General features: G+C 49.6%; 1 protein-coding gene across 3 annotated transcripts in view; it reads right to left on the bottom strand.

Moving 5' to 3' along the window:
* SLCO3A1 (solute carrier organic anion transporter family member 3A1) overlaps positions 1–14,830 on the bottom strand; it is a 319,640-nt gene that overhangs the window by 75,495 nt on the left and 229,315 nt on the right. For all 3 annotated transcript variants that reach the window (XM_025893293.2, XM_025893295.2, XM_025893294.2), the window contains exon 3: positions 465–563. In XM_025893293.2, coding sequence (XP_025749078.1) covers positions 465–563 — 99 coding nt within the window. The remainder of the gene's footprint in view (positions 1–464; positions 564–14,830) is intronic.

Below are 14,830 nucleotides of genomic sequence, written 5' to 3'. Positions count from 1 at the left end.
GTTTCAAATACTCTGTCTCATCGACCCCATTTGTACATCTGCGTTTCCAGAACACACTTAGAAAGTGGGGTTCTCACATAGGTTAATGGACTAACATTCAATGAGAAAATGCCAGGCACTCTACATCTACCCTCTCATTTAATTCTTATAGTAGCCCCACGAAGCAGATAGAATTATTGTCACCCTTAATTTACAGATGAGAAAGATCCAGATTTGAGGAGTAAAATCAACTACAGGGATTATTCAGCCTCCGGGTAAGCACTGGTGGAACACCACTGGATCCCAGGCCATCTGAGCCAACACTCATGCTCTTTCCTTTGATCTCTGGTGGGCCAGCAGCTTGAGGTCCACGCACTGAGGCTGCGCCTCAGTAGGAGGGTTTTAGAACCCAAAGGCTGAAGGGCTCCCTTATGATGGAGGACACGCTCGGGGATGGCGGTCAGAAGTTGAGATATACTCCTTACTTGTGTCAATGAAGACAGCATCCACGTAGATTTTGGTACAGAAAGAGCCTAGGATAAATCCACAGGCTGGTCCAAATACCAGCATCGTGAAAAGGATTCCTGAAAGAAGAAGATAAAACAGAGATTAGATTAAAAAAAAAAAAAGAAAAGCAGAAGCCATTCAATGAGCAAAAGAGTCAAAGATCCCTGGTTTATACAAATGACATTAGAGGAACTAGTCAAAAAATCCTAGAGGGGGAAAGCTAGTACTGAAGCACTGTTATGCAGAAATTCTATAGTTTTTTGGAGGTTGCTCTGAAATATTTGTGGGCCCTGAGTGCACTTCCTTTTAGAGTACTCCATCCCACACCATATCTACCATATTAAAACACACCCACGTCTGTCATTAAATGGTTTCTATCATAAACATTTTTGAAACGATTTTTATAATTTTTCTTTCACATCTGGCTTTATGTAATTCATTTAATTTATGGTTGGCTAAGATTTCTCAGCACTCGTTGTACAAATTCAGGAATTGTTGTGAAGGGAAAAAAGTCAAAGCCACAAATTATTTTCAAATGTAATGAAATGTTTACGAGCATTAAATTTAGCAAAAAACGGAGTTGACATAATGGTATGCTTTGAGAACATTTAATTAGTAGATGTTTTATTAATTTGAATTTTGCAGATCTCCCCCCCCCTTTTTTTTTGGAGTTGCTATCTATTGTTTTAATAGTTGTTCAAGACTCAACCTTTTCCACAGGACTTGAGAAGATGGTACTAGGCATGAACTTAAGCATCTGATGGATATAGTACCTGGGACTTTGCACAAACCCTTTTATTCATTCTGGGAAAAGTATCAAGCCCAAACTGAAACCCACAGGCTATATCTATTTAACTAAATTTCAGTGTGGTAGAATGTTCCCTGAGCAAGGACAGTTCTCAAGGCCCTGGGAATAAAAACAGGAGTGAAGAAGTGGCCCTTCCTACAAGAGGCTGGCTACCTGTGGGGACAAGCGGTATATGGGTTGATCCAACCCAAGCAGATAGCCCAAAAGAGGGGCGCTAACGGATCCATGAGGGCACATGAAGAGCAAGGCTGGGGATGAATTCAAACAAAGGGAATTTGAGCTCGGCGGAGGGTACTTCTGGTCTGTCTGTCACAGGTGTAGACTAACTCATTCTGATTTCCCTCGATGATGTCATCATGGAACCACTCAAATATTCATTCAGTCAATCAATATTTATTGAGCTCCTTCTATGTGCCAAGCAGTAGTCTCAGGAATGGAGATTCAGCATTGAGCCAAATAATTAAGAATCCTGGCCTTCCAGAGCTCACTGACTTGGAGGTCGGGAGAAAACACAAACTATGAACAGGAACTCAACTGGTTTATAAATACTCGGCAAAGGCGGCCATATCTTCCAGATTTAGAGACAGAAACCCAGACCCAAAGCAAGCATTGAGGACGGTTTATAAGGAATGTTGTTTGATAAAGGGAGGAATGAAAGGAGGATGGTTTATATCATGGAAATGGGGCCGACTCCACTCTCAGTGAAATCCTACTCTTGATTTGGAGCAATCTAGAAGTTCTTGAGTCTCAAAGTACCTGCTCCCATAGCTGGCCAGAGACCCCCAATCTCACAGTTATTCTTGTTTCTAAGAATCTTGAGCAGAGCAATATCCATTTTATGAATACACGGACTCCAGTTTGTCACAACTTAGATTAAGGTAACCAAACAGAGGAAGTTGAGTAAGTTGGGGGTATTGGAAAATTCTAGAATATGGGGATCTTGCAGATATGGGCTAGAGTTAGGGGGGCTGTCCTTAGCACGGCAGGGTGAGGGACCAGAGCTACTCTTGGCCCCATTCCCTGGGCGGAAAGCGAAGCAGAAAGAGATGCCGAGGAAGAGCCAGGGGGCAGGGGTGGGGGCATGGACAAGCGGTGTCCAAGGCAAGAGCACTGCCCAACATAGCCTAGAGGGATTTCTGCTTCAGGGCAAAACTGTGAAGCCAGCCATGTCCTCCTGTCCAGGCTGCAGGCTGAGGTGAGCCCCTGGTCAACCACAGGTACTCTAAAGATGGCTGAGCAAGCAACGTATCTGCTCAGGCGGTACCAGATGACAGGACAGACGGTACAGGACCACAATTCTCCCGCCACCGGTGCTGCAACTACCCTGCTGACTCCTTGTTGATATTCAGCAGCCGCTCTAACCAGCCCCCCCATACCCCGCCCGGAACCCACACCACTCATGATAATATGCCTTCTTTCATGCCAATTAGATAAAACCCCCAATCAGCATAATCATCACTGATGCATGGCCTGCAGATTACGTAATGCAAATTATACCTAATACTTAATAGGTCAAAGGACGAAGCTGTTAGTGTCCTTGGAAGAGACAACTGATGCGCTTGCTGAAGAGGTTGTGGAGATCGTCCTGTTACTTCCTCCCCAACCCGGGGGCAGCAGACAGTGTGTGGACAGGCTAGACATCCTGGAACAGCTGGGGACCCCAGGTCCTGGGCCTCCTGCCCTTGTACAAGTTGTCACATGGAAGAAGGCGCGTCCCTCAAGCTCGGCTTGCGGGGTCCCCACAGGGCCCCCACAGGCCAGCCGTCCAATCTGGCAGGTCAGGCAGGCACAGGCCCTCCGCGGAGACGCCACGCACCAACGTGGCCTCCCCATCGGCCGAGAACACCTCCCACTCCGGTTCCTCGAGGAGAAGACAAGGGTTTCCCAGCCACTGGATGGTGGCTTTCCATTTTAACAAGATGGAGTTCTCCCCCAGGAGCAGAGAAACCTGATAGGGCCCAATTCCAAAAACCAATGAAAGATATGGAACACATGTATCTTTGTATGAAGGGCATTTCCCCCCCCCTCAGCTGAAATCTCTGGTGGCATTTTATTTTTTTTCTTTTATTTGAGAGAGGGGCAGAGGTAGAGAATCTCAAGCAGACTCACGGCTGAGCACAGAGCCTGATGCAGGGCTCAATCTCATGACCCATGAGATCACGACCTGAGCTGAAACCGAGAGTCGGATGCTCAACCACTTGAGCCACCCAGGGGCCCCTCTGGGGGCATTTTCCAAGCAGCTCCTCCTCAGAGTGATGTTAAAGAAACCTCTAGCAATAACAAGTTCTCGAATCTTTTCCAAGGAACAATCCAGTAGAGATGTGGGAAGGGGGTCTTCACGCATCAAGAAACACCCTTTTTCCACCTCAGCAGTATCTTAGGATAACAACTCGAATAAAGCAGCATGCAGAGCATAACCCAGGGTTTTTAGGGGAAGTTGTTTTCCTGCGAGGGTATGAGGCAGGCCACGGTCTTACAGAAACATACTTTTGAATGCACTTCCTTGCTCTCCTTTCGATTCATCCTCCTAGGCTGTGAATTTATTCTTGTTTAATGAAACCACCCCACATGTTCTGCCCAAACAGACAGGAAAAAGATTGGCCAGCACTAAAATCTGCAATCTGGGTGTTGGACAGTGGAGTGCCTCCAGGACAGGAGAGGATGTGCTTTGTGGTTCCGTGCTGCCCCCTGCTGCCTGCCAGATTCACGAACATGGGAGGGGGGGGCGAGGTGGCTGAGGAGAAGTTGAGACACAGGAAACAGTCAATACTAAAAATTATTTTTTTAATTCATGTGCATTATTTTATCAGACATTTATTACGTAGTTTGAACCTAACTGCTTGATAAACAAAACTGCTATATATTTCTTTTAGACTCAGGGCTCTGTGAAAAATATAATTAAGATACGAAGGGCATGGGGAGCCTGCGTGGCTCAGTGGGTTGAGTGTCTGACTCTTGAGTTCGGCTCAGGTCGTGATCTCGGGGTCCTGGGATCAAGCCTCACGTCCGGCTCCCTGCTCAGCTGGGAGCCTGCTTCTCCCTCTGCCCCTCCCCCAACTCATTCTCTGTCTCTCTTGATAATAATAAAATAATAAATTTAAAAAAAGAAAGAAAGCAGCAGCAACTTGCTGCCCGACTGGAGAGACTTTCAACCATTCTTAGTCACTCAAAATACATAATGGCAACTACTAGGGGGCAGGCACTGTGCAAGCCGCTGAGACACAGCAGTGAACAAAACAGACAAAATCCCTGCTTTTCTGTGGAGTTTGTGTTACGGAAGAAGGGCCATAAACAAACCAACCTACCATGCCGTAGTCAGGAGTACTGCCAAAGAGGAGAGTGCGCAATGGCGCAGGGCTACAGAGACCTCACGTGACACCGAGTCCTCGATGGAATGCCCCGCACCGGGTCAGCTGGGCTACTGAGCTGGGGCCGCTGCGTGGGAGGCAGACTAATGGCCCCCAAAGATGTGCCTGTCCTAATCCCTAGAACCTGCGCCTGAAGCTTAAATGACAAAAGAGAATTAAAGCTAATATGGAATTAGGGTGGCTGATCAGTTGACTTAAAGAGATTATACTGATTATCCCCAAGGACCCAATCAACAAGATTCCTGTAAATGTGGAAGGAGAAATAATAAGAGTCAGAGTCAGAGAAGGAGGCAAGATGACTCGACCAGAGACCTGGCCTCCTGAGAAGGAGGCAACCCGCCACTGCTGGCTTTGACGATGGAGGATGAGGTCATGAGCCCAGGAACGAGGACCACCTCTTGAAGGTGGAAAAGGCAAGAAAATGGATTCCCCCTTCCAGAGAGGATCCTCCAGAGGACAACAGCCCTGCTGACACCTTGATTTGAGCTCAGTGAAACCCCCCTTCCAGAGAGGATCCTCCAGAGGACAACAGCCCTGCTGACACCTTGATTTGAGCTCAGTGAAACCCACTGTGGGCTTCTGACCTCTAGAACCATAAGATCATAAACTTGTGTTATTTTAGGCCACTAAGTTTGTGGCAACTCATTATGGCAGCAATAGGAAATTAATGTAATTGCTAATCAAATTTGAGTCAATTCTCAGATCTCCCAACCATGAATATCCATGTGACTAAGAACAGGACATTGCATGAAGTCGTTTGTTAATGACTTGACCACGGAGCACTTTTTGTGGGACATTTTTCAGTGCTGGTGTTGACTGGGGCACAGTCACAGAGAAGCTGGAGGAGAGTCCAAGCTCTATGAGACAGAGAAGGTGTTTGATTCTTCTTTCCATTCCTAGTTTGGTCCAGCATAACGAAAAGTTAGTTCACCGGCTATTGAAAGGGTGCAGGAAAGCGAACACTAGTTCAGCATTGCCATAAAAAGAGGGAGTGGCTGTGCCCAAGCTCATCCCCCTCAACCTGCTACTTCCCTGGACAGTGCTCTCTGCACCTGTCTCTCTCAGCACTGGGACCCTCCCATTCAAGTGCCTCCTCCGAGATCCCATGAGCCACAGGGACTCAAGGGACAGAAAGGGTCGGGCCAGATGCACAGACCCCGAAGAATTTGGAAAATCCAAATGGAGACTTCAATTTAGAATCTGCTGGCCCAGGAAGCATTAGTCAACTTTATTATGCTGACATATGATAATTAATAAAAGTACTACAACATTTTTTGTGTTTGTGTAACGTGACACACTGATTCTAATTTGTTTATAGAAATGTGGAGGGCCAAGAGCAGCCTAGATACCTTTGAAGAAGAATTATCAAGACTTGTCCTACTGAATAGCAGGACTTTTTTTTTTTTTTTTTCTTTAAGCTGTAATGATGAAGACAGTGCATTTCTGGCTTAAGAAACAACAAATATACCAATCAAGCAGAAGAGCAAGCCCAGAAACAGAGCCACACTTACGTGGACACCTGATTCATGGCAAAGTTGCATACAAAAAAGCAGCAAGGGAAAGAAAAGGATGATCTTTTCCATAAACAGTGCTGAGGCAACTTGAAATTACAGTGGGGGGAAAAAAAAGCCAGCCTCACAGGACATGCAAAAATCAATTCCCAGTAGATCAGAGACCTGTGTGAAAACCAACACAATAAAGCTTCTGAAAGATGACAAAAGCACTGTCATGATGTCGGGGGTAGGGAAAGATTTCTTAAACCAAACAAAGAAAGCACTAGTCATTATAAGCCTGGTAAATTGGTCTACATTAAAATTAAGAAGGTCATTCATCATATTCACCTAAAGAGCCCACCGACAAAGTGAAAATGTGGGAAAATATATGTGTAACGTACATTCCTAAAAAAACACAATCAAGAGAGCTCATGTTTAGACTATATAAAAACTGCTAGAAATTGATGAAAAAAAGACAAACTAGCTGAAAGGAAATCTTAATAGGTAGTTCGCAAAAGAGGGAGTTCAAATGAACTATGGCCTTAGGACAAGATATTGGACCTCATGAGAATTCAGGGACATGTGCATTACAATAAAATGTCCTTCCCTTTTCAGCTGGTTAAAGAGCTCTGATCATACCAACTGTTGGCAAGGCTGTGGGGCATGTGGGAGTCTTGCTCGCTGCTGGTAGGAGTGTAAACTGGATAACCCCTTTGGCAAAACTTTGACAGTATCTGGAAAACTGAAGATAAACTCACCCAATGACCCATAATTCCAACTCCTAGGTAAATACCCTACAGAAAGTCTGACAGGTATCGGGAGACACATCCAAGAAGGCTCGTAAGGAACTGGAGACAACCCAACGCCCATCAATAGTAGAACAGAGAAACCAACTACCCATACTCTGAAATCACTCTACAAGCAAAGAAAACACATCATCAAGAACAAGGATGAACCTTCAAAGATACAATGCCAAGCAAACGAACGCAGGTGAGAATGCATACTGGTGCGATTCTACCTCTACAGAATTCAAAGCTGCAAAATTAACTATTTAGTGATATATAACTCGGTGGTCAGAGGATAAAGAAAAACAGGGAAATGGACAGGATGGAAGTCAGGACAGTGGCTGCAGCTGCGGGGTTGGGGGGGAGGGAGGGAATTATGATCCAGAAGGAGACAGGGCGTGGGGGGAGGGAGGACAGTAAGAGTGTGGGGGTGGGGGTGGTTCTGGGGTGCTGGTTTTGTGTCCAATCTCTTTACAGGCTACGTGGATGCTTGTTTCACAACCATTTGTTAAACTGGAATATGTTTTCTGCACAAAGACAGGACTGTTAACATTTTTCAGATACATAAGTATCTGTAATGTAAGTACCTATATACAGACAGCTACTCATTTTCTCAAAGCGTATCAGGGGAATCTCAGCAACCCTCCAGAGAAAAACCACAGACTTCCCCTGAAGTGATCTTTCATTTTGTCAAGCCCAGAGCCCTCAGCTCCGCCCTTCCCCTGCCCTGCTCAGCACTCTCAGAAATCCTGCATGACCCTGCGTGGAAAGTGACTAGGGTGGGTCTGTCCTACAGGAAGGACAGGGACGGTGCTGGCCTCTGCTGCCATCTGGGTCTGCGATCGCAGTATAAACGCTCCCTGCACCTCAGTTTCCACCTCTGTAAACAGGTGGTCATGTGGGCTGACAACAACCCCTCCCCTCTTGGGGGCCTTTGAGGGTCAAATGCGTGAGTGCACCAAAACAAAATGCTCTAGGTAAGTTCCTGGAACACAGATGTTCTCAAAAAAAAACCAAAAAAACAAAAAAACCCAAAAAACCACAACAGCAACAAACCAAAAAAACAAAAAAACTGGTAGGTGCCAGGAATTCTTCTTACTGATGGTTCCGGTAGCAGGATTTTCTCTTCTGCTTTCTGAGTTTTACTTTTTTGTTTACTTAGGTGGGAGATGCTGAACTGACTGTGGAAAATCCAGAATCGTATAACAAAAATACTTCATCGTTCTCCTATTTCCTTTTGGGCATGACTGTCTTCGAAGCGTATTTTCTTCCTACGCATTTTTGCGCTGGTGAGACCAGATCGGTTCATTTAAACACAAAACCTCTTTTCCTCCTTTTAAAAGAAGCACATGCTCACTGTAGGGCTTTCCATAGCACCCGGCATACAGTACGTGCTTGATAAATTTTGCTATTACTATTACAAAGAAAATGGCACGAATCACCATCTCTCACCAGCCAGACAGAAACACTGATATTCATTTAGATATTCCTTCCCAGTCTGTCCCTATATAGAGGGTTAATTTTTAAAGAATAATTAAAAAAAATACAGAACACAGATCTCCTAACAGAAACCCTGGAAATAAACAATAATATTTTCTGAAGAGTATCTATTTTTTTAAGAATTGAATTATCTATGTAAGTAGAATTTAAGGCACTGATGGAAAGGGATTCCAAGGGCCAGGCATTTCTCTGCTGCCCTCAGTGGGATGGAGAAGGACAGAGCTAATACACTGCAGAACCACACTGCCCAGCACCCCAGGCCCGGCTCAAGATCCTTCCCTGGCTGTCAGGAGGGAGGGCACCCAAGGACTCGGGGATCTCATGTGACAGCAATGACTTCTTCACAGTGAGTGAGAGCATTGAGCAGGGCAGGGGAAGGGCGGAGCTGAGGACTCTGGGCTTGACAAAATGAAAGATCACTTGGGCAGGGGGGCGGTCTGGTTTTCTCTGGAGGGTTCCTGAGATTCTCTTGATACAACTTCGAGAAAATGAGACAACATTCTCTCCAGCAGTACAGGCAATATGCACAGGTGAGTGCTTTGGCCTCTTTTGGAAGGAAAGTGGTCTAACCAATCCTTTTTGTCTGATTATAAAAGCAATGCATTCATAAAGAGGGGCAATTTACTATTATCCTGCCATCTTGAGGCAATCGCTTTTAAGTCTATACCCCTTGTGATGTACTTGAGGTCAAACAAAAGTTCTCATGACCACTTTATAAGGTACATGTTACGATACTCTTTGTACACAAGAAACAGAAGCTCAGAGAGGTTAAGTCAATTGCCCCAAGGCTACACAGCATGTAAATGGCGGAGGTAAGTTTGAACTCAGACCTCTAGGATCACCTAAGTTCTTAGAGAAAGAAGAGTCAGGACATGATGGTACAGCAGTGAAGCCTTTGGGATCCACCAGACCTAGCCTGGGATCCTGGTTAAGCTTCTCAACTTCTGGATGACTCATCTCCCAACCCTGAGTCTGGGAATAAGAATAGCTACCTTGCAGAACAGCAAGAAGGAGATGCAATGCATGCAAAGCTTCTGGTGCCTAGAACGTAGTAGATGCTTTCTAGAATTTTCTTTGCATCCCAGGGGTGATGAATCCAAGAAGGAAGGCTTGCCTGCATGGCTGGTCTCCCCCAGACACATGTCTTGGTCTTTTTGGCTGGACTCGGCAATTTTAACCCTGGATGGTCCCCTCAAGTGCACAGAGCAGAGGAAGCTCAGGTTGGCTATGGCTTTTCCCCACTAGAGGGCAGCGCCGGCCCAAAAAAGAGAGAGTCCCGCCTTGAACTTCCCCTTCCTCTACTTCCTAACTGCCAATGAAACCCTCAGTTCGAGCACTGCTTTTCTCATCTCCCACTTGCCTTCCGTGCCCTCGATTTATACAAATGCATTCTTCCGTGTTGAAATCTGCAGGCTGAAATTTCTCCCCTGAGAAGGAACATTCTGCATCATACGTGCATGAATAAAACATGATCCATAAACAGTAGGAGGCTTGCAAAACATGCAATACGTATCTCTCTGGTGCCCACTGCCAAGAGCCCGGCAGGATTACGTAACCGACCTTGCTTATCTCGGAGGGGGAGGAGGAGAGGAAGAGAGGATGAGGAGGCGAGCAGTCACTGAACACGGACCGTGTGCCAGACCCTGGCTGCAATTTGTGTAACAGAAGTATCCCCTTTGCGAGGTTTATCAACCAAAGCCTGCAGTTGCTAGAGCTGCCTGGTAAGTGCAGAGCCTGAGTTCCCGTACCTCCTCCCGCAGGACCCTACCTGGGGCCTCCTAGGGCAGCTGCATCCCGGGGTCTCGAAGTTGGCTGCACTTTGGAATCACCTGGGACACGTACAAAAGGAAATACTCATGTGTCGGTCCCACCCCACCCCCCAAGATCTGATGGTGCTGATCTGGGGGTACAGCCCAGGCACTGGGATTCCTTTCAAGTTCTCCAGCGCTGTGCAGCCAGGCTGAGAACCAGTGAATTGGCTGACCTTGACTAAGGAACCAGGTGGTAGAAAATGCATCTGGGCACATGGGAAAAGGGAAGGATGTGAACGCTATCTGCCATTAGCCTGCAAGGTGGAGGGGCGGCCAGAGATGGCGTGGCCAGGCTCGGGTCAGTGAGCTGGTGGCAAAACCTGAATGCTCTTGGAGAGCCAGCCCAAGAAGCCCCGAATGCCGTGAGACCACAGGACACTGCCTGACCTACCTGGGGTGGCCCCCAGGCCTTACTTATGCGGGTCCTGCACCCAGATTCCCCATCTCCTCCAGGCCCTGAACACTGTATCAAAGGCCTACTTTCCACTCAAAGCCTGCCTTCCATACCACCTCCTCCAAGGGGCCCTCCTAGATCTCCTCCTCTTCTTCCTTCTTGCTTCCTCCTTCACAGCACCTAAGCCGAGACTTTTTCTACAGTTCTGCTTACAGTCTGCCTGGATGCAAAAAGAAAGTTCCACGTTGTAGGTATGCCAATAATAACTGCAGACTCGGGGAAGGCAGAGACCTTATTTAAACACAAACACAAACACACACACACACACACACACAATCTGGTTTTCCACAGGGATAATGATGCAGCCCTTTGCCTGGAGGAGGGACCAAGTGTTTGGTAGGTGAACTGTGAACTGATTACTCCCCAGGCCTGGGAGAGGTGGAAGGCCCTAGCATGATGGAAATGGTGCCTCTAAGGAGAGTCATGCTGCAAGGTCAGGCTTCTTGGGCTGCTCAGGAAGGATCTGTACCTGGTCAAAGCTTTGGGTGCTGCTAGTCTTGATTTCTCAGCCCAGCTAACAGAAGCCTCTCTTCCTCCCCTCCTGTCTAGCAGGGCCTTATGTGGGTGAGGGCACACGTCCCTTAGGCTGGCCAGCCCGTGGGCATCTGGACGTGATGTCCCGAGGGAGGAACCCACTGTCAGCAGGGGCCAGGCCTGGGGCTCCCCAGGGACCGACGTGTCAGGGCTGGGACCACCATCAAACTCTCCTGTAGCTTTCTTTGTACGTGGAAGGTACCAAGGGGCAGGCCTAGAGCTGTCTGACTCTTCAAAGCAAGTAAGAGCATGCCTGCTCACCCCCATGCTCCGTTTTAGCCCCTGGAAACCCCAGGCGTCCCTGAGACTGCACCAGCTGATGAAATGAGAAATGCAGTTGGTGGGGTGAGGGCCAGGAAGCCCTGAGCCCTGCCAGCAGGAATCCCACCCAAATCAGCAACAGGCTGCCCCTTCCTGAAGGGCCCACATCCTGTCTGTTGGCTAAGTAGGGTCTGCCCAGCAGCTCTCTGAGGTCACGGGGTGGCTTCCTGTTGTCCCCACCCCCAGCCTCCGGCATGGGACAGTGAAGAGGTGGGGGCTCCAGAGTCCAGAGTCGGCTCCTGCATGGAGCTACAGCAGCCCCTGGCCGAGCTCAAAGCACTCCACCCCTCTGAGCTTTGGCAGCTCCAGCTGTAAAATGTATCCTCCCAAACCCATCTGCTGAAGCCCTAACACCCAGGACCTCAGGATGTGACTGTATACCAAGACATGGCCTTCAAAGGGGTGATTAAGTTAAAATGAGGCTGCTAAGGTGGGCCCTCATCCAAAAGGACTGGTGTCCATGGGGCGCCTGGGTGGCACAGTTGGTTAAGCACCTGACTCTTGGTTTTGGCTCCAGTTGTAATCTCAGGGTCGTGAGATTGAGCGCAGAGTCTGCTTAAGATTTTCTCTCTCTTTTCCCTCTGCCCCTCCCGCCCCCGTACACACTCTTTCTCTCTCGCTCTCAAATAAATAAATCTTAAAAAAACAAAGCAAAACCAAAAGGACTGGTGTCCTTATAAAAAAGAAGAGGAGACACCAGGAGGGTGCACGCTCAGAGAAAAGACATGTGAGGACATGGGGAGAAGGCGGCCATCAGCAAGCCAGGGAGAAACCAACCCTGCCAACGCCTTGATGTTGGACCTCCAGGCTCCAGAACCATGAGGCGTTAAGTGTTCATGGTACCCAGTCTCTGGTACTTTGTCACAACAGCCCTAGCAACCAAGGCACCTCCCAAGACTGGGGTGAGGATCCCACGTGAGAATGCGTGAGCGAGTACATGGAAACTGTAAGGCGCCACCTAGATGGCGCAGAACATGAGATACACCAGGTGACCCACGGACATCAGTGAAGCTGTCCCCGGGCTGGGGGCGGAGGGGGTGTCAGGATGAACTCAGCACAGAGCACCCTGAGTGCGTGTGGCTCCCTCGTTAGGACTGGTGGGACGTGAAACTAGCAGAGAGCTCTGTCTGTCTGGGACCCTTGTCTTATTAATGACCTCTGACCCCTCCCTGTGCTCAGCAAGGTCCAAAATACATTTGCTGAACGTTGCACACAGGACAAGGTGCGCTTGAGGGTGGTCGAAGGGCGGCAGAAAACTGGAGGAGGGAAATACCCCATTCATAGCCTAGGGCAGGGCTGGGATTGAAGCAGGACTCTCTCGCGGTGCGGCGGGGGGGGGGGGGGGGGGGCGGGGGGGGGGGGGGGGGGGTGACCGCGGCACTGACGCGGAGACAGCCAAGGGCCCTGCACCAGCATGTGCCATGCACTACCTCATTTCAGCCTTAGGACAGCCCTATCCACAGATGCACGCCCACTGCCCACATCAGGAAACTTGAGGCACGGAGAGCTGGAGTCACTTGCCCTGTGACACACGTGCCACAAGCGGGAAGCAGAAGGAAGAACAAAGATGGGAGGGTTTAAGGAAGGTGAGGCAGGAAGGGAGAGGCCCGTCCGGGAGAGAGGTGGCAGCCGCCCAGGGTGCGAGGCGGGCAGCAGGAGGCGTTCCCTGCAAACAAGTGGGGTCCGTGGTGCCGGCCATGGGGGCACCGCGGGGTACGGAAGACAAAGCTGGACGCAGGACACGGGGGCAACGGAGGGTAAGGGCGCAGGTGGCAGGGAGGCCCTTCGGGGCTCGGGGGGAGCGCGTGCAGGTGGGGGTTGTGTGCTGGGATTAACTCCACCCCACTGAGGTCAGTGCGGCCCTCTGCCTGCGAGCGTGTCTGTGCGCGTCCCCCTTCCTCCCTCCCCCGGGGGGCGCTGCACCTGAGGTGGGTCACGGGCATGGCCTTGGCGGACCCACAGGCCCACGGGGTCTCAGCTTCCCTGGCCCTCCGCAGGCTGCTGTGCCAAGAGCAGTTTACTCGTTGAAGGGGTCCTGTCTGTCTTGTGACCTCACAGGCACACCCCGCATCTTCAAAGGACTTTAGAACCATCACGAATGCTCTCAGTGGCCTGAGGGGGCCCCCCGTCAGGAGTGGTGCTTGGAGGTCACCGAGGCTCAGAAAACCCCGCGATGGGCCCAGGCCTGGGAGGGGAAATACAGGACCTGGGGGCAGAGGGTGGGCCCGGCCCCAGCGGGTAGAGCTCCCACAGGTCAGTTCCTGGCTCTTGGTCAGTATTTCTCGTTCACCAAAGCAGCCGGGTGCTCACCGGACGTGACTTCACGCTGTCTTCACTGCTCAGGAGCTGCAAACCCACTGGTACTTCCACCCGGCCACACGGATGCCACTGCCAAAACCAAAGCTGCTCTCTGCCTCCATGCACCTCAGGGGCCAGGGGCTCCGACCTGGCACACATCTGAACCCTGACACTTGGGTCTTTCCACCTCCAGTTTACAGCAGAACCCGAGGCACAGAGAAATCAGGTCACCAGCCTAGGGCCACACAGCTGGTAGGAGCCCAGTCCTGCACTGCCTCCCAAGTACCATTCGCCAGCATGAAACAGCAACAGAAGGGTTGTGGGCCACTGACATGCTTCTAGTAAATTCTACAGGAACTGGCATCTGCAGGGTGCAGAAGGCCCTGCTCTGAGCCATAGCCTGCCTGTCGCTGGGAGGCCGAGTGGCCTGAGGGGGGACAGCTGGACTCAAGCACACATACACGGGGGCTCTCCCCATCCCCCAGAGTCTGGGGAACTTTGGACCTTAGTTTACCCTCCCTCAACTCAACAAGTGTGGGTTCCACCAGCCTTGGAGATGGGAGGCCAATGCTCAGGCGTTTCCTCTTGTCACCAGAGGGAGCCAGACACCTTGTCATGCTGCTTCGTGAGGGTGGCGGGAAGTCTGTCCAAGGTAGGAGGGCCACCCACCTGCTCCTGAGGGGGGCTTCCTCACCTGCACAGTAGCGACCTGGCAGGTCTGTGGCCACTAGTGAAGATCCTCACACTGTGTCTATCAAGAAAAACAACTGTTTCCCAAATGCCTACAGAGGAAAAGGGAAGCCTTCGAGATCATAAGAGGTTACCCACCCCAACCACGGTGCCTCGACCTCCCCAATCCATACAGTCTGTACCTCACTAGGTGAATCTTAACACTTGTGGGATCCTGTTCCTCCCCTGCTTGAAACCACCAGGGGCTCCCTTTATAATACAAAGTCCCAGCTTTGGCTTGGC

The sequence above is a fragment of the Callorhinus ursinus genome, unplaced genomic scaffold (genome assembly GCF_003265705.2).
Source record: "Callorhinus ursinus isolate GAN/ISIS: 27379988/994484 unplaced genomic scaffold, GSC_fseal_2.0 scaffold45, whole genome shotgun sequence".
Lineage (NCBI taxonomy): Eukaryota > Metazoa > Chordata > Mammalia > Carnivora > Otariidae > Callorhinus > Callorhinus ursinus.
Note: the sequence above shows the minus strand (reverse complement) of the source record. Positions and strands in the feature narration are given on the sequence as shown.